General features: G+C 38.5%; 1 protein-coding gene across 3 annotated transcripts; it reads left to right on the top strand.

The window, feature by feature from the left end:
- The first annotated feature begins 7,479 nt into the window (after positions 1 to 7,479).
- LOC107828792 (mediator of RNA polymerase II transcription subunit 28) lies at positions 7,480 to 10,377 on the top strand. 3 transcript variants are annotated; one of them, XM_016656163.2, is made up of 4 exons: positions 7,502 to 7,798; positions 8,344 to 8,590; positions 9,757 to 9,869; positions 10,010 to 10,343. In XM_016656163.2, exons 2-4 carry the CDS (start codon positions 8,416 to 8,418, stop codon positions 10,142 to 10,144), a joined length of 423 nt encoding a protein of 140 aa, XP_016511649.1. In that variant the 5' UTR covers positions 7,502 to 7,798; positions 8,344 to 8,415; the 3' UTR covers positions 10,145 to 10,343. The 3 variants fall into 3 exon arrangements, with proteins under 3 accessions (XP_016511650.1, XP_016511649.1, XP_016511651.1); XM_016656165.2 differs by having other exon boundaries at positions 7,503 to 7,798; positions 8,446 to 8,590; XM_016656164.2 differs by having other exon boundaries at positions 7,480 to 8,590; positions 10,013 to 10,377.
- The last annotated feature ends 16,923 nt before the right edge of the window (positions 10,378 to 27,300 follow it).

Raw genomic sequence — 27,300 nt, forward strand, 5'->3', positions numbered from 1 at the left:
TGTTGTTCAACAACTACCTACATATGCACTCTCTCCCGAGTAATACATACTAAATAGGCACAACTAATTGAGGATCCGATCAATTAACTACAACAAGAACGTAGTTGAACAACTAGAGACTAAACTGGGTAAACTATATTAACACAACAAGAAGTTCATCCCTCAACAGGTTCCATCAAAACCCTAGACTAAATAATTAGCTACTCATAATCGTATTCATCATAACAACAGCAAAATTCATCATGAATGATAAAAACAAAAGGAAGAAAGGTAGAACTTGATGCCGAATTATCCTCCTTGCCTCTTGCCTCCTCTTGCCTTCAACAAAGCTATAAAAACCTTGATAATGTCTTTTTGGGCGAGCTGGACCTCTTATAGGTTAAGTGGAATCACCCCCAAGCTTCCAAGTTTACCCCTAAAATATTTGCGCTCCAAATTGATTGGCGCGGCCACGCTCGAACCGCTCTAGTGGCCGCGCATATCGCATAGTATACTGTCCCGGTTTCCTGCTCTAGCGCGGTCGCGCTTGGCCCGCGCTAGAGTGAATCAGCATTTTCTCTCCTCTTTTCTTTCTTCTTTCACACGTACTCAGCTCCGAGGGGCTTCTCTTGCTTTAATTTAGCTCCAAACATTGTCCTAAGTCCTCATAAGCACAACTTGCTCCTGCAAAACTTGAAATTCACAATTCGAGCCAATGTATCGTCATTTAACCATCATATAACAATGAAACATAGTCAAGTTGGGGCATAAATAGTCGCCAAACTATCTGAATCTAGCCTATTATCAACACCCCACACTTAAATTATTGTTAGTCCCCGATTAATCCACCATACTCTATAAAGGTTCCTTCACTAAACTTTTCTTTAACGTATCACACCAAGAACATATCACCAAAGTTGCGTCTAGTCATGTAACATCTTTGCCTCAAGAGTCGACTCCCACATGCCGTGAAATATTCATACTTACTCAAACCACTCTATACAGAGGTCAAGACTTACCTTTCCTTCGTGAATCAAATGCCCTCACATCACACAAGAGAGTAGTTCCACAAATAATAATATTAAGAACACTTAGGAACTTAGATAGGCAAAATTCACTCACTCTCAGAAAGAACATTCATATGCCACAAAGATGCACCATAGGCTTGCCCGTAATGTAGTGCTCTACTAATCGAGCTCATTCAGTTTAAGATCAACTAGGACTTCATTTGGTTGTAATGTAGGCTAAGGGACGGGTGGGGTATATTTGGATATAGTGACTAACCTCCCTAATCACTTTTAATATAATCACCTCCGCTTTCAGAACCATACTTATGTCAGACCAGACATTTCACCACACTTCTATTTATAGTACCCCAAACTTCATTAGGTGCAATTGAATCAAGTCACCATTTATTAAGGACTACATTTACTTTTTTTTCTTTTTAAGTGTCACTTATTCTTTCATTTTTTCAAAACACTTCACCCTTTTCTTTTTCTGTTTCCTTGGTTCCACTCAAAACCAAACCACCACCCCACACTTTAACTTTTACATATTTTCTAACCATTCAAGTGCTCCTGGGAGGTAAAAGGGTTCAAACAGATGGGCTGTTCAAACAATTGGATAAGGTTTATAATGTGGTTGCCAAAAAAAAAGGCTTATAGGCTCAACGGGGTTAACTACGATGTATTGCATTTAAGTGGGTCTACTTTATATATCTGGCTTAACAAAGAAATGTCTATATCACTTTCTAAGACTAAATAAAGCTACTATTTCGCTTTGCAAGCACACAGAGCAAGTTCTAGACATCAAATGCAGAGCATAGAATACAATACAACTCACACACACATGCCACATGACTCACTCCAGATTGGCTTATCAAAACACTCTCGTTGAGTATTCAAGTCAGTTACAAACATACAATTTAAGGCACGCTAGTAAGAATCAAAACTGAGACTAAGCGTCACACTCTAGTGTCTACTGTGTTCTGGTTTTTCAATGCTAAGGGATTCTCTTCCTATTTCAGCTCATAACCCATAAGTACCAACTAAAAACTAGAAATAAAATTAAAAAAAAAACTAACTACACCCAGTTCAAGCAAAACCCTTGGAAAAGAACTGCGGCTCAAAGGAAAACTAAGGGGGGGTTACTACACTACCTAAAACAGAAAATCTTTTTGGTATTTTTTTTAGACTTACTTCTCTCAAGAAAATTGTCTAAAATATCCGTCATCAGGAAGAGTCCAACATCTTTTTGGTTTTTGTTTTTTTAGAGATTTTCTCATCGACTTAGACCCTCAAGAACCCCGTCGAAAGAGATCCATCGTCGGGCCAAGTCGACTTACCTAATGCGACTGCTACCCAAAACCACAAAAACAAAGAAAACATAAAACAATCAACTTCTTACATATATATACACATATACCGAAGTATCCCCACCCCACACTTGAAAAGAAGACATGTCCTCATGGCATAAAAAATAAAGAACAGTGAGGTAAAGGAACTTCCCTGAAGGATCAATCTTGATCGGAGACCGTCCCCAGGTCCAGACGACAAGCACGACCCAGAGCTCGAAGCCAGCTCAATATTTTCTTCTCAGTTTTAACCTGCTAGGTGGCCACCGCATCAATACGCGTACTTAAGTCTTCGACCGAGGTATGCAACCCTGCCACCTCCTGCTCTAAAGTTGTTAATCGGGTAACCCTACCAACCTCAGATGGTCCTGCAGCTTCTGCAACCGGCACATGGGTGGGCTGCTCGGCTTCTGCTTCCTCCTGCTCATCCTCCCCTTCCTCAGATTCATTGGAGTCAACACTCTCATCACCACTAGGGGCCACAGGCTCCTTCTTAGTAGTCACCTTATCAGCTCGGAACTTGGAGTCTCTCGGCACTATCCCATCCACATTTAAATTTTCCGACACCTTCGCTGCCCTGCAAAGCCTAGTGACTAGTGAGGGGAAAAAGAAACCATACCTCTTCACCGGACAGCGTGTAAACATATCTTCATGCATAAGCTTGGCCACATCAAAGTTGTGACCATTTATAAAGCACCAAATTAGAGCAGCTCGAGGAGCATTCACTTCTGTGGTGTTGGAAGATGGGATCAGGCGGTTGTTGATGTCATACAACCAACACTTCTCTTCAAAGGTGAGCGCCGCTGAGTAGAACTTCTTCCCATATTTCATCCACACAATTTCCTTTCCAGGTACACAAATGGTTTCAAAGAACATTTCCCACTGAGTGTATTTTCTGCCATATGCTTTATAAAAATCCTCTATTTTCGCCACAGGTGCGGGCAGCTGGTATAACCTCTGAATAGCCTCAACAGAGGCATCCACAGCCTTCTTGCGCACTGTTACTATACCATTCCGATAAGTCTTTGTAACATGAATTATAAGGTGATCGCTAAAGTAATTGCCAACAGAATCAAGCCCTTTCTTAACCAACTGATCAATATTCAACAAGCTAGCTTCCTAAAGGGTAGGAGAGCAAGTGACAATGCTATCATAATTCAAGAAGTTTTAAAGAAATTTAATATAGCCAAAGGAAAGGAAAATTTCTTACTAAAGCTTGATTTGGAAAAAGCTTTCGATAAATTGGAATGGTCTTACATTTATCGAGCTCTTAAATTTTTTAAATTTTCTAGGAAAATTAGTGACCTTATCTTTAGTTGTATTACCACGAGTACCATTTCCATCTTGGTCAATGGCAACAAAACTAAGGAGTTCACTCCCACACGAGGTATTAGACAAGGATATCCCATGTCACCCTATATATTCATACTTTGTATGGATATGCTTTCTAAAAATATTAACCACCAAGTCGATACAAGGAACTGGCTACCTATAAAGCTTAATCCTAGGTCTCCCCCCTTATCTCATTTATTTTTTGATGATGACCTAACCCTTATGGGTGAAGCTAATAGGAAAACAATTAATTCAATTTCCGGATGTATGGAGGATTTTAGTTATGTGTCCGGATTAAATATCAACAAAGAAAAATCTAAATTGATCATGTCTAAGAGTTGTAATAAACACATGAAAGGCATAGCTACTCAAACTTTTGGGATTATCATTAGTAAGACCTTTGGTACATATTTAGGGTTTCCAATGCTGAATAATTACCCTAGGCACAAGGATTATCAACCATTACTTGACAAAATACGTGCTAGACTAAACAATTGGAATGCGAGGTGGCTAAGCATGACAGTGAGGTGCATACTAATAACTTCTACTTTAAATACGCTACCAAACCACCTAATGCAAAGAAGTCTTCTTCCCACCAAAACACTTCAATAAATAGATAAAATTCAGAGAGATTTCCTTTGGGCGAATACGAGGGAAAAGAAAGAAATCCACCTTATTGGATGGAGTACGGTTACCAACACAAAGTCTAATGGTGGTTTGGGCATCAAGAAAGCAAAATGTAAAAACTTGGCCCTCTTAACAAGCTTGGCATTGAGGATCCTTACTAATACAACCTCCCTATGGGCTAAAACTCTTATTAGCGTTTATGGGAAGAGTAAGAGAATAAATGGCTCCTCAAACACTTGGAAAAGTGTCCTCAAGGTTTGTACTATTTGCAATAAGGGCAATAGGTGGACAATTGATAAACATTCCCATATGAATATTTGGGACTCAAACTGGATCCCAAATATTCAAAGTCTGCGTAATATTATTCCAGGACCGTTAAATCAAAATGAGGATAAGTTAATAATTAAAGACATTTGGGATTATAAGGGTTGTGATTTAGAAAAAATATCTTTTGACCTTCCTCAAATAGTCACAAACAGTATTAATGCTTTAAATCTAAAATGCCAAGTCAATCACCCAAACAATCTCATTTGGAGTCTTAACCCTAGTGGTATATTCTCAACTGCCTATTCCTATAACCTAATTGATGAGCAAACACCCAATACTCTGACCTTTAAGTAGATCTGGGAACCCAATTATCCTAACAAGATCAAGTTTTTCATTTGGAAACTCTACCATAAAAGACTTCCAACAAGAGGCTACCTAGCTAAAATTGGTATCAATATAAATCCAACCTGCCCAATATGTAAGGATAATACTGAATCTATATGCCACATCTTCTGGGAATGCAACATAGCTCATGCTTTCTAGCAATCCTTAGGAGTGTCAATTACCAATAAGGGGAAGACTAATAATTGGTTGGAGTTATTACGAGATACAACCTCTAATAAAACTTATAATTATGTAACTTGAAAAGATACTCTACCATTTGCTCTTTGGGCCATTTGGAACAACAGAAACCATAACAACCACAACAATACCAACTCTCACATTAATGTTAAAAAGGTTATTGATAAAACACTACAATACACTTTTCTCACATGCACGATCAATACTTACAATAAAATCATAAAAGTTGATGTAAAATGGCAGCCGCCACCAAAAGGTTGGTTTAAGGTAAATATCGATGGTGCATTCAAAAGCAACTACCTGGAAGGGGGTATCAGTGGAGTAGTTCGTGACTACAAAGGGCAATGGCAGACATGATTCTACAAGAAAATTCAAGCAACATCACCAATACAAACAGAACTCCAAGCTTTTTGGCATACACTTCAACTAATTATTAGGGAAGACACATTCCCGGTTGAAGTAGAAACTGATGCCACAGAGGTCATACGTTTCCTTCACGAAGATTACCCAACTTACAATAACTTAATTTACAAATGCAGGTGGTTAATGGAAGAGGTATTCAGACAGGGGACAATCACATTGAAGCATAGCTTCCACGAAGGGAATATGGTGGCTCATCTTTTGGCAAAAGCAGCACTAACGCAATGTAGCTACAATAAAATATGTACATTTGTTTTGCCACCTGAATTTGTTGTAGATGTATATGACAAAGATGAGGTTGGATATATATATATATATATGCTAGAAACTGTTCTAGAGACCAATGTGGTCGTATGGCTGCTTTAGGAAATGATAGTGCCTTACAAGGCATAATATTAGCTTATGATGGCTTATGTACTAATGACAATGTTAACGGACATTAGCGTTACCTATGTTTTAATATAAGTACCTTTTCATGTTAAAAAAAAGAAGTTGTACGTGGCCACATGAAGGGGAAGTCGATGGAGCAAATCTACGTCTTTTGTATAAGATTGAATTTTCTAACAAACAATGAATATATACTTTGTCTTACTTTCGTTTTTTTTTCTAGGGTTTTCGAAAGGCAAAAAGGGATTGAACTTTTCATGCTACTTAATCTTTTTGATCGACAATTTAAGTCAACGAATCACGTTAACTAATATAGTAACTACGGTCACTCATGTTGAATATTTTGCTTCCCTCTTTGCTTTACATATTAAATATTAAATGAATTAAAAATTTAAATTTAATGAGTTTAACTTTTAATGATTTTTTTTTACTAGAGTCATTGCTTAAAATTGTGGATTCATAATTGAATTGATCAAATCCTGCATCTGCCTCTGAATAAATATATCACCTACGAATGAATATAGTAAAAAATCCAAGTTTGTCTTCAACTGCTTGGCATTGTATTCCTAACTAAGATGTTCAAGTAAACACTCATATAAAAGGAGCATGGAGGGAGACACAAATAGACAGAAAGGTTTTTGCAAAAAGAATTGAAGATGTGAGATCAATTTTGAGAAGAGAAAAGGAAAAAAACAATCTATATATTCCTTTCTCAATTTTACAGTAAACATAGTTCCTGCTTTCCTATTTAATTTTCGATTAACTTTGTTTTTTTTTCTTTTTCTTTTTTGGTTCTATGAATATGGTTACTCTTAAATCCAGAGGAAGAAAAATATCAAGTGCCATCTACAGTTTAAGTGCATCAGTTTCTTAAAGAGAGACCATAATAAGAAGAATTACACTCAAATATCAAAAATAGCTATTTTTGAACTTGTATTAAAAAACATATACAAATTCATAACTCACTTTTTTTTGAATCTGTAACACTGTTTTTGAATTTCGAACTTAAGAAAGTGAAACTACAGTCAGGCCTCTCTATAACAACATCCCTATATAACAACACTACACTATAAAAGCGAAGCTTTTCCGGAACAAATTTTCATGTTATGTTATAATATATGTTTTATATAACAGCGCTTCGATATAACATCCAAAAATATTTGTAACAAACGAGACTGCTACGTAGAGATTTGATTGTATATGACAGACGAAATCCAAGACACTATCATGGAGTTTCACTTTTTTTAATTCAAAACTCGTGATGCTATCAATGCAAAGGGCGGAGACAAAAATAATATTTTTGTCCCAAAAAAAAGAAAAGAAACATGCAGCTTTGTTTCATATCAAGAGCCCTTTGGATTTTAAATATCATGATATTATTATGGATTTTTTATTTGTTTAAGTTGGAGATCCATAACACTGTTATGGTATATTTGCATTAAGAGTCACTAAATTTCAAAATTGGTTATTTTTTAAAAATTGATACAAAAAGTGACTAGCCCGTTACTACAGAAATTACCCAACACACAAATGGGCTGATTAATGCCCGACCTAGTGAACCTATTATACTACTCACCATTTACCAGCTTGTATCCGAATTCATCTCAGTATTTTCTTCATAAGCTCTCCCCCAGGAACCTAATACCAAATTTATTGCATTTCTCAGTGGATGATTATTAATTCACGAGCTAGATTTTGTAGCATCTGATTTTGAATTCCATCTCCAGAAGTTAAAAACACCCTCATACCTTCAAATTTACCGCTACTGTCGGCTGCATTTACTGTTGTTTTACCCAATCTTCTTTGTGCATTATGCTATTTTCATGCTTTCGCTATTGTTTAATTTGATGAGTATGTCAAAAGTTCTTGAATCCGTTACCATTTTTTCTTGCTCATTCGTCCTTATTTGTGAGTCTGAATAAGTATACTATTAAATCTAGAAATGAAGACAAAAGGAAAAGAACTGGTGCGTTCAGTTTCATATCTGTATAAATCCTTTTACTAAATTGTAAAAACGAAGAAGCAGGATGGAAAACGATATCAAATTTCTTTGTAATTATGCCCTCTGTCAAAATTTGCAGCCCTTATGCTTTCCCAGAGACTGAAAAGGAATGCTCGACCTAGAGTTTGAAACGAATTATGTTACATTTTCAAATTTACAAATATGTAACATATGTAGCTTTTGTATAATTTTGGAATGTTTTAATTCTTTTGAAAGATAATTTATCTATGTTAGGTTTAAACAGAGAATTAGTCAAATTAAACCTCAAAAAGTGAAAAAGGACAAGTATCTTGGAAGAGTGCCATTGAAGTGGTTTTGCGCTTGCTCTTTCTTGTTTTTTTTTTTTTTTTGTCAGGATAAGGTTTCAATTTCATTTACTATTTGCCGTGATCAGTTTGCCAGCATCTTCTCTCCACCTAACCTTTGAAGTGAGGGAAGTTAGTGGTGCTACATTTGCTTAAATCATATGGCTGAGAGACATTCTGTTGATCAACAGCAAAATCCTCAATCGCAGATGCAATCGCCTTCTTCAATGGCTGACATGATTGCCTGTGTGATGGCGCTAGAGGCTGCTTTGCTTCTCTGCTTGCCTGCAAGAGAGCTCCAGGCAATAGACCGTTCAGCTCATCCTTATCATCAGAGTGAGTAATTTTAGACCATACGGCAGATTTTTAACCCTTGAATCTATTCATTGTCTTTGAAGGATGAGTTTAGTACTATTAAATCAGTCAGGAAATCACAAAATAGCATTATTGTTACTTCTACACTCTATATACTAACTTGTGTTTGCCTTTTTTTGTTGCCAATTTACTTTAGGACCGCTGCTTTAGTCTTTATTGTTTTGTTTTCCGATAAGGTAGCTATTTAATGTTCTAAAGCTATGTGAGAACATTTTTCTTGAGACTTGAGGTCTTGCTGCATGAATACCCATTTCCCACTAGCACTGACATAATAATCTGCTGGATTGATGTGGGTTCTTCGAATATTACAATTTACAGAAGCTTCCTATTTTCAATCAGTCAACTAAGCTTATGTCTAAAACTAGTTGGGGTTGGCTGTGTGGATATATGATACAGGGTCTTTGAATATTGCAACTTACAGAAGCTACTTAGGTTCGATCAATCAATCAATCAACTATATGTTCCTAAACCAGTTGGGATTGGTTGTATGAATATCCATGTCTATTCTGATCTACTCCGTTCATTTCATTCTTGTACTCGATAATTCATCTTAAAAGACAACTTAATGTTTTAAAACTAGAGGCTTTTTAGATCTCACACTTTCTCTACACTGATATACAAATCTCTAATGAAACTAAAGATTCCTGGCAAACACGAGAGCTAATAAAAATGTTATAATAACAACTAAGCCTTTATCCCAACTATTAGCAGAGAAGGCTCTCTGTCACCTATGTAATGTTTCTTCAATCTACACTATATCACTCTTTTCCAAAGTTTCATCATATAACTCAGAAGTTTAATACTACTACCATAATTCGCACAATTCTTAGATCGATTGAGCAGCCCCCCCTTTTGTCTCTGTTTTTCGAATCTTCATTGTGTTTTCCTTTTGAAGTGAATTTGTTGAAATTCCTGGCGTTTAATATCCTCTAGAAATGGTAACAATTTCAGGTTCTGGTTGTTCCCTAATACTCGTGCAGGAATAAAGTCATTTTCCTTTTTTATTTTAGCCTTTTTTCTTTTCTTTTTTTTTTTCCATTTTTTTTTTTGAGCTTATATTCATGGTTTCTGAAATGTTCATTTTTTTTTACTTTTTCTGGATGAGATACAAATTTGCTGCTCCACAGTTGATGTTGAGAGACATGCCAGAGATTTCATGGAAGCAGCGAAAAAACTTCAACTTTATTTGATTGGGTTGCAACGCGAGGATCTGCCTTCCAAACCAGATATGCTTAGAAAGGTAAGATAGGATAACACTGATGATACTTATCCAGTAAGTAAAGAAAAGATAACAATTTTGATGATATGAGTTTCTAGAGGACTTCTAATGTTTTCCACTCATTTTTGGCATTGCTAATGGAGTATTGTGGATATGGATAGGAGATTGCAAAAATGGAAGAAGAGTTGAAAACAAAGACTGAGCTTATAACTAAGCAAGAGAGACTGCTTCAAAATTGGAGGAATGAGTTGAAGGACCAATTAGACAAACACAACATTGAGTTGGAAATGGTGTAAACTACTGCAGATCTGTATGATGTAAACTAGTATACAGAGTTTCTTTTTAGCGGGATAGTTTTGTAGCCATTTTTTGCTTCCTCCAGTAGAAGAAAAGGGGAACAATGTTAGTGTGATATAATCATCGGAAACATTAAGATGATTGTAAGTACCCGTGATTTCCAAAAAAAAAATCTGGATATGCCTTTGCGGATTTTAATTGGAGAGACCCATAAATTGCCATGTAGACTGAATTAGTTGCACCATGTACTTCTTAAGCTCAAAGTGTCTAGTTATGTCAGACTTCACGATAGCCTGAGCCATGTTTGCGAGATTAGGCCTTGCAGCCTCTACCACTGATCTCTCTTCATTTTTTGCCATCTCTATTGACTATGGCTGGACCACGATGCCCAACTCTTCAGTTTTTGCTCTCGCTTTGGCCTATCTCTTTAACTTATGGAAGAGTTTTCCAGGTTTAGGATTGTAAGGAGGAAGGTCGTTCAAGCTTCCACTTCTCTATAGCATTCAAGGTGAACACCTATAGATGTAAAATTCATAAATAATTAAAACTCGAACAGATAACGAATAAAATGTTATTTAGACAAATAGCTAATTTCAAAGTCTTTGGCATTGGCGCCAAAAAATTATTGGGGCCAATGCACACACAAGTATACACGGTCAACAAGTACGAAAGTATTGTTCCCACGATAACTTATGATTAATTATCGTCTAAGCTAAACTAGTGAGGAGTTAAATGTTCAAGTGATTTTGAGGGAGATGTAATTTTTATTGTTTAACTAAAATTACTAACAAGCAAATAAGATAACAAGAATGAAAATAGAGCAAACGAACAACGTAAGAGAAAATTTAATGAGATTGAGATATTCTGGGGTATTAACGTCTATCCTAGTGACTTTTTCGATTGATTTAACTGCTTGATCTATCTGGTTTTTTCATTAGTCGGGTTTATTTTGCTCGTGAAGTTCTTTCGACGCTTCGCCCGCCTGTTCAAGCCAAACTAACACTATATGTCTATAGAGCTAGAATACGAGAATGCATGTGTAATTCATGCGATATTGTCACGATCCAAAAACCGATCCGGTCGTGATGACGCTTATCGTGAAACTAGGCCAGCCGACACAACTTCCGAATCAACCATTTTCCAATAAAAATTGTTTTTATACCATTTAGAAACAATAATTCTCATAATGAAATTTAAAAGGAAAGCGCGGAATAATTACACAAGCCCGACATCGGGGTGTCACTAGTCATGAGCATCTACCAAGGTTTGAATACAACAAGAGTTTAAAAATGTACTAAATACAGTAATGAAAATGAGAGGAAGGAACGCAGTGCTACGAATGGCGTGCAGCCACCTTGCTAACTCCGACGACTCCGCCTCTGAGCAATCAACACCCGCTACCGGATTCCAAAATACCTGAATTTGCACACGAGATGCAGGGAGTAATTGAGTACTCCAACCCAGTAAGTAATAAGAATAAATAAAGATTGAGCAGTAAAAAAATACATCAACCACGTCATAGCACCACAGTGATTACAACATGTTCCTAAATCAGGATGCCATTCAAAATCATTTCGTTAAACTCCCAACTTCAGTAAAATCCTTTAAAAATTATCTTTCTAACCTTTTCAATATAGGTTTAATGAAATATATATATATAGTGAAAGTGGTGAAAATCATAATCGGTCCCTCGGGAGAAACATAGTTCGTATACAGCCCCTCGGCAAAACAGAAATTCACATCTATTTCATAACTTAAAAACTTCAATTTAAATGAAAGTTGTTTAAAGCATTTGTTCAACATTTTCAATAGAGGCTCGGTCTAAAGATGAGTGAAAGCAGTAATTAAATCAACATATTCGATAGAAACTCGCTTTAAGGAGGAGTGAAAATAAATAAGTTCATAAACAGGCCCCTCAGGCAAAGCATCACTCATGTACCTATATATCTATAGCCCCTCGGGCAAGCCTCTCAGCCACTCATGACTCAACTCTTACCGGTCAACGCTCACACTCAACACTCACACTGAATAGGTACCATATAGTAACCGCTACGGCGCGCATCCCGATCCAGATATCGCTGCGGCGTGCAACCCGATACATATATCTCGCCGACGGCGCTCACTTGAGGTGTGCAGACTCCGGAGGGGCTCCTACAGCGCAAGTGCTATATCACTGCAGCGTGCAGCCCTATATATATGCGGCGTGTTGCCCGATCCATAAATGTATAATCCTCACAACCAGGCCCTCGACCCCTCTCAGTCATTAACCTCACAATCAGACCCTTGGTCTATCTCAGTCATCAACCTCACAATCACTCGGGCCATCAGTAAATCAGGGAACTCAGCTCAAACAGTTTTCACATTTTAAGAAGTAAAGTGATAAAACCAGATTTAAACAATAAACAAGTAAAACATGACTAAGGATATGCTTTCAAAACAAATAGAGTGAGGAAAAATAGTGAAAATGCTCCTAAGAGTCTCAATAGGTCGGCACAAGGCCCCAAACGTGGCATACAACCCAAAAATTATATCAATCTCTAAAATATGAAATATCATAAGATCTCAAATCAATACGCGACTTAACAGTTGTACGGGACGAACCAGGTCACAATCCCCGACGGTGCATGACTTCACGCTCGTCATCTAGCATGTGCGTCACCTCAAAGTAGTACAACGATGTGAAATCCAAGGTTTCAAACCCTCAGGACAGTATTTACAATCATTACTTACCTCTATCCGGTCCAAACTCTAGCCCGCGATGCCTTTTCCCTCACGAATCGACCTCTGGATGCTCCAAATCTAGCCACAATCAGAGCATAACTATTAAAATATGCTAACGGAACAAAGCCCACTCGAAAATATCCAATTTACATCAACAATCCCGAAATTGCTCAAACACGGCCCCCGGGCCCACGACTCGGAATCCGACCAAAATTATATCAATAGAATCCTCACTCACTCACGAGTCTACCCATATCAAATTTATCAAATTCCGACCTCAATTGCCCATTCAAATCCCCAAAAGAAATCTCAAACTTTTCTTTCATTTTTTTTTTCCTAATTTTCACTCTAATTTTCCAAATTAAATGATGAAATTCAAGACCAAATCATGGAAATAAACGAAATATGAGAGAAGAATACTTACCCTAATAGTTCCACTGAAACTATCCTCAAATTTCACCTTCTCCCGAGCTCTCCAATGGTTTTTATGAAATTGGACATAAACCCCCGATTTTAAAATATAAATTGTCTGCCTAGATTTTCCTTCATCGCGAATGCGACACTTCCCTCGCGTTCGCGAAGCACAATGCCTCACAGACCGGAATTCCTTCTATGCGAACGCGAGACCCTTCTCGCGAATACGATGCATGAGTAGATCAAAACTTCGCGATCGCAACACCTACTACGCGAACGCGTAGAACAAATGCACTAGAGACCTATCTATCCTTCTTCCTCTATGTGAATGCGACCTACACCTCGCGGACGCGATTACCATAGGCCTCACACCTTCGCGATCGCGGAACAATCTTCGCGAACGCGAAGGCCAACTCCCCAGCCTCGCACCTTAACCCTTCGCGAAGGTGGGACATGCATCGCGAACCCGAAGGTCAAAACCCTGCAACACCAACAACAGAAATTCTGCAATTTTTCACAACATGAAATGGTCCGATTGACCACCCGAAACTCACCCGAGGCCCTCAACCAAACATGCCAACATATCCCATAACATCATTAAAACTTATTCCAACCTTCGAAATGCTCAAAACAACATTAAAGCACCAAATTTGCATCGAATTCAAGCCTAAGAATTCCAAGAACTTCTAAATTACGCTTTTGATAAAAAACCCAACCAAACCATGTTTGAATGACCTAAATTTTGCACACACATCCCAAATGACACAACGGAACTACTGCAACTCTCGGAATTTCATTCCGACCCCTATATCAAAATCTCACCTATCAACCAGAAAACGCCAAGATCTCAATTTCGCAAATTCAAGACTAAACTTTCCACAGACCTCCAAAATACATTCCGATCATGCTCCTAAGTCCCAAATTACCTGACGGAGCTAACCAAGTCATAAAAATTCCAATCCAAGAACATATACAAACAAGTCAAAAACTTGGTCAAACCTTTCAAATTTCAAGTCTCAAACTGAGAATTGTTCTTCCAAATTCATTCCGATTACCCTGAGAACCAAAATCAACGATTTACATAAGTCATAATACCTCATACGGGGCTAGTCATGCCCGGGAATTGGCGAGTAAAGTGCAAAAGCTCAAAACGACCGGTCGGGTCATTACATCCTCCCCCACTTAAACATACGTTCGTCCTCGAACGTGCCCAGAGTTGTTCCAAATGCCAACCAATCGCTGACTAACCTTACCATGCACATACCCGGGGGCGATCCCACGTCACTCTATCTCATATAGGTCCGATAACACATTGTAACTGAAATTTCACAATCCAACCTAGCCCATAAGCCTTAGAACCACATTTCCACTTCCGAAATCATCCACAAGATCAAATTCTCACACCTATACTCTGAATAATCCCGAACAACTATAATAACCCATACCTGCAACCTCAGGTGTGATTACATGATATACCACATAACTCAAACACTTGTAGCGATAACTTATAATAACAGTAGGTGCACACAACAACCGAATATCGATAGAAAACCTCTTATCAACTAAAGTCTCATTCCAACACTTTCATATACTGCCAATGATAAATGAAACACACAATAAGCCATAACCATTTCTCATATCAACCATTCATGAAGCCACTTCTCCTTTTGGCAAAGACCATAGCAAATTTCTACGCCGAACCTCGATATTATCCTTCCAACATGCTGCAATTGAATCCGTTTGTATGCATTAAAGATCCCAACGATCTCATATACTCCAACACAACTACTCTGGTGACATGATACCTCAATACAAACTAAAGCCACAACTTGCACAATCCGCGCACCAATAAGCAAAAATGCGAACATACTCAAATCATGCAAATGACTCAAATGGAAGAGCTGTACCGCAAGCTCACTAGTACCACCACACACAATGCTGAGAACCCATCACATATCATAGAAACAAAACACACGAATCTAAACCACAGTGTCATACCCCTATATAGCTTTGCTCCAATGCGTGACCTCATCCAAACACTGGTTTACATGAAACACCTTAAGTCACTATGCTTAAAATCAACAACCGCACGTAATTTGATGTCTAGAACCAAAGAAAATCATCATAACCACGGCGAATCAATTGACATAACATTACACAAACCCGAAAGGACATAACCGATACGCCATCGGCAGAGCAATGCCCAATACTCTTCCCGCTCGAATTCCACTGAGAGGCCCCAATAAAACCGCACCACATGTGCCTATAACCAACAAATCCTAACGCCTCGCAACACAGAAAGATAACTCATAGATCTCCCCAGATCACTAATAAGCTCAATCAAATCAACACATCCCTCAACAATACAACTCGGAGTCAACCAAGCCGACTCGAGTTAGAACACACATCCATATTGGCCTACCAATGAACCCCTTGCCAAGGAGTTCCTGAAGTTGCTCCTTCAACTCCTTTAACTCCGTTGGTGCCATACAATACGGTCATCTAATTAACTTACCCACATCTTTACTGTCCACAACCACGAGCTAACCTATTTATGAGAACTTTCAGTCTTCCTGTCCATAAAGCACACAGATTACCATATCTGATCCCAATTTTGCCGCTCGAATATACAACACACCACTAATACTCGATCATCCCACGAGAGGTACTTCAAAAAATTCTTCTGTGCCACCAAGCAAACCTTGAATATCCGCAGTCGATCAGACAAGATAGTGCCGCAATACCAATAAAGCATCCATAACTCAAACACATCGCCCTTTCTGAAATGTATACTCTCATCAAGCCACACCAATCAGTAATATCATTTCCTTAATCATTTGAAACTGCCTAAGAATTTTATGACCTTCCTTTCAGAACTGAACTGTAACCTTACACATGCAATTCTCAATCCCCCACAACATACTGCATATACCATACCATCCTAGGATAACATGATAATTTCATATCCCTTCTGAGCCACAAGCAACTATGTACTCAACTAACCAAGAACTTTCCATTGATCCCCTCTAGAAGGAAACCACTATACATCCCATGCTCCTCATGCTCATAGAACATATACATCTCTAACTATGGTAGAAACCATTAAGGACTCTCCGAATTTCCATGTGCACAAAACTAAGCCGTCAAGACTGAATCATTCTAACTCAACCGAGCTACGCAGGTCACTAAAATCTAAGAGAATTGCCGCGAAACACCTGCAAAAACTCATTACCTCGTAAGCATCCAAAGAACTAATCATATCCCTACCAGACCGACTCGGCCTACTATCCTATCTATCCGAGTTTCCTTCTGATTTACCTTCAACTTGATACTCTTTCTTGCTATAACATCACAATTCCTCAACCCAGACTTACCACACGAGACCCAAGCATAAAGCCACACCGTCTAAGGCTCATAACCCGCTGAATACTCTCTTGAATATTCCCAAAAGCACCACATTCAAAATACCTACCCTGAAGAGACTTTCTGTTAATTCAGAACCATTACCTTCCTAATACTGATATATAGAATCCCATAATTAATATAAAGATGACACAAGTCTTGACACCCTCCAATGCAAACCTCAGTTCTAGCCAATTATACAACTTGAAATCTCTAATTATTCAATGCAGAATCTTGAACCCATTAGAACGATCCTCGAGAGTCATCCACTCTACTCAAACTACAATTAGACTAATCAAATAAACCGAACAACCTATGCCTCATTAGCACCCCGACACCGCAGAATGTAACCTCACCTTAATGCAACCAAGCAACTTCCTGCCCCATGCACCGGGCATCCTTCACCAATAGCCCCTCAAGACACTCCGTGATTCTCATACACCTATGAAGCATGACATAACCTTCATTAAAATTTCCTTTAGTCAAGCCATCTTCGGTCTCAATCTTCGTAAGCCATAACTGATTCTCCAGTAGGCATCGAACTGGAACCAACATAGCACATAACCATGCAATCAACTAATCAATAGTAGACTCCCCCACTTGGCTCGAAGCCATAGATCAAAACACACACAATAACTCATAACACATATACTCTATTGCTGCCATAATACCATAGTGAGATTAAACTCAATCCTTCATAAGCTCGTGAAACACAGACCATCTGGTACTTTAAATCTTCTACAAATCTTGCATTCACTCTCGTAGCAGTCAAGCCTACTGTCTTAAACAATCCAAATTCAAATTGTAACACATATATTTCCTTGGTAACAGAGATCTTCCAATAAATGACATAAGGGATTACGCAAACTTCAGAACAATCCGTAGGAGATAACCCACCTGCTTCGCCTCAACCAACATCTCTTTATACCCTTTCGCCATCATAGACATTACGTAGTCTCTTAATCTTCCTGAGTCTGAACTCATAACGCAACATGAAATTTACTTCATCCCCAACTAGAAAACATGAAAAGATTCTTCACACACCCATAACTCGGGGCTATACCTCAAATCAATATGGAAATCAAGCACTTAATAGTTCTTCTATCCTCTAGTAGACCTTTCTCGTCGCTTCCAAATCATATAAATACATCTCGTAGTCATAACACACTCATCGCATAGCCATCCAACCATCACTCCTACTAATAGGGACACTACCGAACATATAAGTTCAAAAACACTTGCTCACACAATCAGCACCTCAGTGCTCAAGCTACAGGCAAAAACCTGGCCTCAAGTCTTCCAGACTGGCCCAACATTATCACACAGAGATCTCATCTCGCCCCTCGACAGGGAACCACAAGCCATCGATGCATATCTAATACAGAGCGCTCACGCGCACATACGAACGCATGGAAGGAATTCAAAGAGTTACTTTTCAAGCTGAATCAAGGACACACGATAAGAATTCAAGAAGGCGAAGTTTTTCCTAAAGGTTTTGCAGCCTCCTGAGGATAAGTATAGACGTCTCCGTACCGATCCGCGAGACTCTACTAAACCTGCTCATGATTCATGAGACCTATGTAACCTAGGCTCTGATACCAACTTGTCACGACCCAAAAATCGACCCTGTCACGCCCCAACTTCGGGAGGCGCGACCGACGCTCAATCGAGTGAACCCAACTCAGCAAGCCTTATCAACCGCTATCTACCCAACTCGATAGGAATAAGGAAGCCATGCTTAACTTTATTTAAACTAGGAAAGGTAGTACATTTAACATCTTAGTTCATTTTATATCACAACATTTAAAACGTGGTTAAACTTCCAAGGTTCCCTACAAGTTATAGTGTAGAAGAAAGCAAGAGTACAAGGTTACAACATGGTCCATTGACCTATCCAATACCCATACATAACCCACACAAACGTCTACAGAGCCTTTAAGGATACAAAAGACGTGGTAACAATGCCGGCAACAAGGCCCCGACTATACCTCAAAAGTGAAAGTCCAAAATAAGAAGATGTAAAATATAACCCCTTGAAGGAGAAAGGAGCTCACCAATATTTTGAGAAGAAGGTACTCCGCTATGCGCGATCGGTACCTGCTATAGAACCACCTACAATCATAACACAAATGTAGCGCCCCCGACAAAAGGGACGTCAGTACATTTTAATTGTACTGGCATGTATGAACAAACTTTACCCCAAGTAAAATCAAGAAATACACAGGTAACAAACTGTAATAGAATCAACAACACAATGCACATGAAAGGAACAACCAAAGCCAAATAAGTTCCACAATCTCTCCTTTTCCCCTTTCAATATTATTTCATCACTAACTTTACCCCAAGTAAAATCAAGAAATACATAGGTAACGACGGTAATAGAATCAACAACACAATGCACATGAAAGGAACAATCAAAGCCAAACAAGTTCCACAATCTCTTCTTTTCCCCTTTCAACATTATTTCATCACATCAATGGTTTCACAACTTTCACATATTTTCATTTCAATAGTGATTTCGATCATTTTTCCACCCTTATTACCTCAACCACCCTTATCACCACAACCCACACCTTATAATTTTGTGTTGCAGCGCGCAACCCGATCCCACCGTACAATTACATTTGACACGACAACACAACAATTCACAAAGAGTTTTCATAGACATCAATACCATTTCCATTATATGCAACAGTCCGTATACAATTTAAGTCACAATGATAATTGCTGCGACAAGTCACGTATGATATTACCACAGTTGTTTCAATTGCATCAATTACGATTTCTTTCCATCATTTGTTGCACAGCTCTTACCACATAAGCACCTTCACATACACACGCTTGGCTTGTTGCCATTTACTTACACCATTATATCAGGAAACTTAGCCAACAACGTTTAAGGCATATTAATCACAAGAATTCACAAATGGTCCACATAAATAACACATACCAATTACTCGTACAACAAACAAGGTGACTTTACAAAGGTTAAAGTTATCCATACATACGTCAAATTCGCCCTTAGTGATACTACAATGATCCAATACACTTAAGCAACCTCAATCTACAATACAACATTCAGTAGGGCCAATATTAGTAATAAATTCCGTAACTTATGCCATTTAGGCATATCATCAAACACCTTGTAGGTATAGATCTTTACACCCCATAACTATAGTATTGGTTCACATAACTATCACCATTAACCAACAATTCATTCCACCATCACTCCTAACCAATTTATAACTTCCAAAAACATATGTATGACAACCCATCATCACCCAACCAACAAAATTCCATCAAATAATCACCTTCCAATCTATACAATGACTATATATTTATATTAGGAACTTATGGCTTCTAATCACCACACCAAGAGTCCCAATACTTAATTCACACTCATATACCCATAATAAATTCATACATGTAAGTCTAAGGGGGGTAGGATTACCTTTTGGAAGAAATCTTGCAAAACCTTCCTTTGAGTTCTTGAAGGAATTTCTTGAAGATCTATGTGTTTTATGAGTAGATTTCATCAATACTAGTGTAAGAATAATGAAATTTTACACCAAGTTAATGAAGACTGCTTACCTTGAAGATGGGAGGGGTTGTAGGTCTTGAGAGGGTGAAGAAAACCCCAAAATTCGAGCTTGAATGATCAAAAAATGAAGGAAATATAATACCCCTTCGGTTTTTACACTAACCAGGGGTATTTTAGACATTTTACATGTTCCACCGCATTCCGCCACGGTCTTCCGCGGTTTACAGGAAGAAAAACCTTGGTTTGTCGCGGTTCGCCGCGCTCCTGCGCGCGCTGGTGACGCATGTCCGGTAAAATGGTCATAACTCTCTGTAACTTTAATTTGATAGGTTGTGCATCACTCAACACTTTATATAACTAGAGATATGCTTGTCCAAAGTGAGGTCTTGTGAGCATTTACTTACAACTTTAGCCTATTATGAAATTTTTCCAACTTTGCTTAGACTTAGGCCTCTCCTTAGACCCCAAACTACTTATAATATGACTTATACACTTATTAACCTATCTAATTGATATCCATTATATCCTGAACCCTCACTTTCACACAAGATAAAATAATTAGCCTATCTTGGCACCACAAAATCTTAGATTACTTAGCAAAAATTTCCGGGGCTTTACATTCTCTCCCGCTTAGGATCATTCGTCCTCGAATGAGGATCAAGGTTCATTCACTAGCCATCCTTATGTAACTTCGGCTTGTTCACATCATGAAATATATCAGCAGCCCCGAATTTGGCTAGCTCCTTAAATTTCCGAAAAATTTTGCCAGAGTTTCCTTTGTAACTAGACCTATCCACCTGTCAGAGGGCCCTAGATACATATCCTAACAGCATATACATATTTCATAGACATAACATAACTTGTACAACACCAACCATGGCCGCATAGGCAACACATGTAATCAAAATGGAATAGTTTAACATGGATCAAATCAAAAGATAAGAGTTCATAGGAACCAAATGCATAAAAGCTATTACATGACTATTCAAACAAACGTGGGTACTTCTTTCTCATTTCTTCCTCGGCTTCCCAAGTGGCTTCCTCAACCTGCAGGTTCCGCCATAACACTTTTACAGAGGCAATTTCCTTATTTCTCAATTTCCGGACTTGCCTATCAAGAATGGAAACTGGAATTTCTTCATAAGATAGTTCTTCATTAACCTCAATAGTTTCAACTGGCACAATAGTGGACGGATCTCCCACTACCTTCTTCAACATAGACTCATGGAAGATCGTATGTACCAACGACATCTCGAGTGGCAGCTCAAGCTTGTATGCCACCTGACCATTCCTCTGAATGATTCTGTACGGTCCGACATACCTCTAACTTAATTTCCCTTTCTTCCCGAATCGCATGATGCCCTTCATGGGGGAAACCTTCAAAAATACCCAATCATCTTCTTTGAACTCCAAATCTTTGCGACGAATGTCCGAATAAGACTTTTGGCGACTCTGAGCAGTTTTTAACCTCTCCTTAATAATCTTAACTTTCTCCATGGCCTGATACACGAGGTCCGGCCCTATCAATTCTGCTTCTCCAACCTCGAACCACTCAATGGGAGACCTGTATCTCCTACCATACAGTGCCTTGAATGGTGCCATCTGGATACTAACATGTTGTTGTAAGCAAATTCTATGAGTGGCAAATGGTCATCCCAACTACCCTTGAAATCAATAGTACAAGCACACAACATGTCTTCAAGTGTCTGAATAGTCCGCTCTACTTGCCCATTGGTTTGTGGATGAAAAGCTGTGCTAAGGTTTACCTGCGTACCCAAACATTGATAAAATTTCTTCCAAAAGTTGGCCGTGAACTGAGCCCCTCGATCTGAAATGATTGAGACTGGAGTGCCATGCAACCTGACTATTTCTTTGATATACAACTGAGCATACGGTTCCACTGTGTCGGTAGATTTAACTAGCAAGAAGTGCGTTGATTTTGTGAGTCGGTCAACGATCACCCAAATTGAGTCGAACCTGCGCGAAGTGTGCGGCAGCCCTACTACAAAATCCATATTGATCATCTCCCATTTCCACATTGGAATTTCTATGCTTTGAGTCAATCCACCGGGCCTTTGATGTTCGACCTTCACTTGTTGACAATATGGACATTTTGCTACAAAATCCGCCACATCCCTCTTCATGTTGTTCCACCAATAAATTTCCTTGAGATTATGATACATTTTTTGTAGAACTGGGGTGCACGGAATACCTGGATGTGTGAGCTTATGCCATGATCCTTTCTCGAAGACTGTCGATATCAGGAACACATAGGCAGTCTTGGTACCGTAGAGTACCATCATTCATGCCAAAGGAAAAAGCTATGGTCTTGTATTTATGAATCCCTTCCTTCAGTTGTGCTAACAACAGATCGTTGTATTGCTTTTCTTTGACCTCCGCTACAAGTGACGATTCAACCTTATTCTGCACAATGACTCCCCCTTCACTAGAGTCCGCAAGACGAACTCCCAGACTAGCCAACTGGTGAACCTCCCTGGCCAACGGCCTTTGATATATCTCCAAGTGAGCTAACTACCCATAGATTTCCGTCTAAGAGCATCCGCCACAACATTGGCCTTTCCCGGGTGATAGAGAATCTCAACATCATAGTCCTTGAGTAACCCGAGCCATCCTCTATGTCTCAGATTCAATTCCTTTTATTTAAAAATATATTGAAGGCTCTTGTGGTTCATAAATACATCAACATGGACCCCATACACACAATGTCGCCAAATCTTTATACAAAAAACTACCGCCGCAAGTTCTAAATCATGTACCGGATAGTTCTTTTCATGATTCTTGGGTTGCCTAGAGGCATAAGTGATCACCTGGCCATGTTCCATCAATAGTGAACCATCTATATCACATTTCTCTTGCATATGACCTCCTAGGATTTGAGTTCTTCAATAATTTTCTTGATATGGTTACAATCTTATGTGAGTACTTGCAACTTGCTCTTCCAAATTCTCAACAGAAGACATTACTGGATGAGTTTTCGTATAGAACCTTCTATGTCAAAGGAATAACATCTTCTAGCCTGCGCACACACCTTAATATCATGAACATGCACGATATTGCATCAAATGTAATGTAACATCGTGCTCAGACCTTTCCTGGTCAACCTCTTTCCTCCTTGTGTGACTTATAGGATTTAGGAAACCACTCCACTTTCCCTTGTGAACATTCTCATGATATCTCTTTACTATTCAACACCACCCAAAACGAATATCAACACCCTTCATACATATGCAATTCAGAAAGCGCCACTGGCCCGAACAATATGTTGGTACCATCTTTTCTTTCTAACTGGAATATTCATTCTCCTTCTATTTTGCTCATAGTGCATAGTTGATAGCTTTATTTTTCCACACACTTGTCTACCTCCATGGACCCGTGATATCATTGTGTCTGGTTTGTTGAGTTTATCATACCACCATTTCACCACCAGTAGTCTCACTTTCTATTGTAATATGTAGACATGAACTCCCTCTAAATATTTCAGTTGATATTCAATGTCACCCAAGTCGGTAGCATTACGGTTAGTCCTTTATACCTTCTATTAACACTTGTGCTCTAGGCGAGTCCACCATTCTGATATGAACTATTTTGCGATAACCACGGACATCTCAATTATAGATTTTCTTCCCATTTATTTTCGCCTCATTATTCCTAGCTAGTGAATAGCCACACACTCTTCCACATATTACGTGGTCTTTTTCCTAAATTTTTTTAACCCGCTCACCTCTTAATTCTTGTTAGGATATTCGTGGGAAAGTGTGTTCATCGTCATATCACTTAACACTTCTTTGCTTGTAAGATTTTTAGAGGCTCTCCATCAAGCCCAAATACCCTCTTGGGTTATTATAGCATCATATTTATTTCTCCCACTCGTTTCGTCTTTCTTAACGCCTTGGTACTTTGGTTAAATCACAGTTCTATGATTAACCCATTCTAAAAACTCGCAACCTTCCATATTTGGCCTATAGTACTTCCTTAGGTTCCATTGTTCCTAATCCTCTAACAAGTATAAAATCCCTTTACAAACATACTCTTAGTTTTTAAGATCGTTGACCCTATCATCTGCATTGCCATGTGTGAAGAATTTACCTTCCTTAACCTTCCACCCTTATTTTGGGGTACTAGTGGTCTACCATTAGCATACCCTTTCAGATAATCACGTTATCCATTATCACTTTTCTAGACTACGCATGTCTTCAACAAAATACTCAAACATCATAGCTACATGGTCTTACTCTTGTTTTATTGTATTTAAGTGGCCTTACTATGGCCCTTCCTCCCCCACTTAGGGCGAATGTCCCGGATTTTGACAGAAGTCTTGAATTTAGCAACTTTATGGACATATATTTCATTTCTCTATCCCTCACATATATGTTCGACTATTAGGGAGATTGAAGTAACAATGGTATTAACCTCATAAGTTCTCTGCTCTTATTCAGCCACATGGGCTTGGGATTTCAATTCCTCATATCAATATCCTTTAGGAGTGTAATATAAGTTCGTACACTTCTAGATTCTTATAAAGTTTCGATGTACATGGGTCTTCTCATTGGGGTTCAATTGACTCTCCTTTCATAACTTCTTGTCTCCCGTAAGAGACCTACATGTTTTTCATTACTCTCTTAGTCATGCCTTAGATATATCACATGCTTATACAAAAAAAATTCTTTTACACCTTAGGATCATTTACATACTTCTCACACTATCCACATGTGATATTCAAGCTTATATAGCACTTATCAATTCAATGTTTCTTTAGAGGTGGTAATCATTTTTAACACTTTTTTTTTCCGAATAAATTATGATTCTGGTACGATGTACGTATCTCATATATCCGTACAATTTGTTCAACATGATACACATGCCATCTCATTAATATTCAGGCCTTTCCCATTGGTCATTCCATATGACAACATTACTTGAAATAGACGAAAGAGCATTTAGACTTATCTCGAATCTCGACGCACGAGTTAGAAGACAATCTTATAGTCAAGCTTTATCACACGGTCTGGAGTGTTGAAGAAGGGTAACATTACTAAATGTCCATGTAGCCTCCAAATTATAGATGTGGTAGACAACACACCGATAATAAGGACTCTACTAGACACTGCTCCGAGACATCCTAGGACCCTTTTAAAACCCTAATGCTCTGATACCAAGTTTGTCACGCCCCAACTTCGGAAGGCGCGACCGGCGCTCAATCGAGTGAACCCAACTGAGCAAGCCTTATCAACCACTATCTACCCAACTCGATAGGAATAAGGAAGTCATGCTTACGTTTATTTAAACTAGGAAAGATAGTACATTTAACATCTTAGTTCATTTTATATCATAACATTTAAAACGTGGTTAAACTCCAAGGTTCCCTGCAAGTTATAGTGTAAAAGAAAGCAAGAGTACACGGTTACAACATGGTCCATTGACCTATCCAATACCATACATAACCCACACAAACGTCTACGGAGCCTCTAGGGATACAAAAGAGTGTTGCAATACTTGCGGGTAATAAGGCTACGACTATACCTTACGCAGATACCAAAATAAGATTTCCAGGAGGGAAAGCGACATGAGCCACGCAGGGCCCCGAGAGGAAAAAGGGGCTCACCAATACAGCTGACGGAAAGTGAAGGAGTGCAACTGTCGGTTGATTGGAGTACCTGCTATAGAACCACCTACAATCATAACATGAATGTAGCGCCCCCGACAAAAGGGACGTCAGTACATTTGAATTGTACTGGCATGTAGGAACAAACTTTACCCCAAGTAAAATCAAGAAATACACAGGTAACAAACTGTAATAGAATCAACAACACAATGCACATGAAAGGAACAACCAAAGCCAAACAAGTTCCACAATCTCTCCTTTTACCTTTTCAACATTATTTCATCACTAACTTTACCCCAAGTAAAATCAAGACGTAACAAACAGTAATAGAATCAACAACACAATGCACATGAAAGGAACAACCAAATCCAAACAAGTACCACAATCTCTCCTTTTCCCCTTTCAACATTATTTCATCACATCAATGGTTTCACAACTTTCACATATTTTCATTTCAATAGTGATTTCGATCACTTTTCCACCCTTATTACCTCGACCACCCTTATCACCACAACCCACACCTTATAACTTCGTGTTGCGGCGCGCAACCCGATCCCACCGGACAATTACATTTCACACAACAATTCACAAAGAGTTTTCATAGACATCAATACCATTTCCATTATATGCAACAGTCCGTATACAATTTAAGTCACAACGATAATTGCCGCGACAAGTCACGTATGATATTACCACAGTTGTTTCAATTGTATTAATTACGATTTCTTTACATCATTTGTTACATAGCTCTTACCACATAAGCACCTTCACACACACACGCTTGGCTTGTTGCCATTTACTTACACCATTATATCAGGAAACTTAGCCAACAACGTTCAAGGCATATTAATCACAAGAATTCACAAATGGTCCACATAAATAACACATACCAATTACTCGTACACCAAACAAGGTGACTTTACAAAGGTTAAAGTTAGCCATACATACATCAAATTCACCCTTAGTGATACTACAATGATCCAATACACTTAAGCAACCTCAATCTACAATACAACATTCAGTAGGGCCAATATTAGTAATAAATTCCGTAACTTATGCCATTAAGGCATATAATCAAACACCTTGTAGGTATAGATCTTTACACCCCATAACTATAGTATTGGTTCACCCAACTATCACCATTAACCAACAATTCATTCCACCATCATTCCTAACCAATTTATAACTTCCAACAACATATGTGTGACAACCCATCATCACCCAACCAACAGAATTCCATCAAATAATCACCTTCCAATCTCTACAATGACTATGTATTTATATTAGGAACTTATGGCTTCTAATCACCACACCAAGAGTCCCAATACTTAATTCACACTCATATACCCATAATAAATTCATACATGTAAGTCTAAGGGGAGTAGGATTACCTTTTGGAAGAAATCTTGCAAAACCCTCCTTTGAGTTCTTGAAGGAATTTCTTGAAGATCTAT

Source organism: Nicotiana tabacum, chromosome 1 (assembly GCF_000715075.1).
Source record: "Nicotiana tabacum cultivar K326 chromosome 1, ASM71507v2, whole genome shotgun sequence".
NCBI lineage: Eukaryota > Viridiplantae > Streptophyta > Magnoliopsida > Solanales > Solanaceae > Nicotiana > Nicotiana tabacum.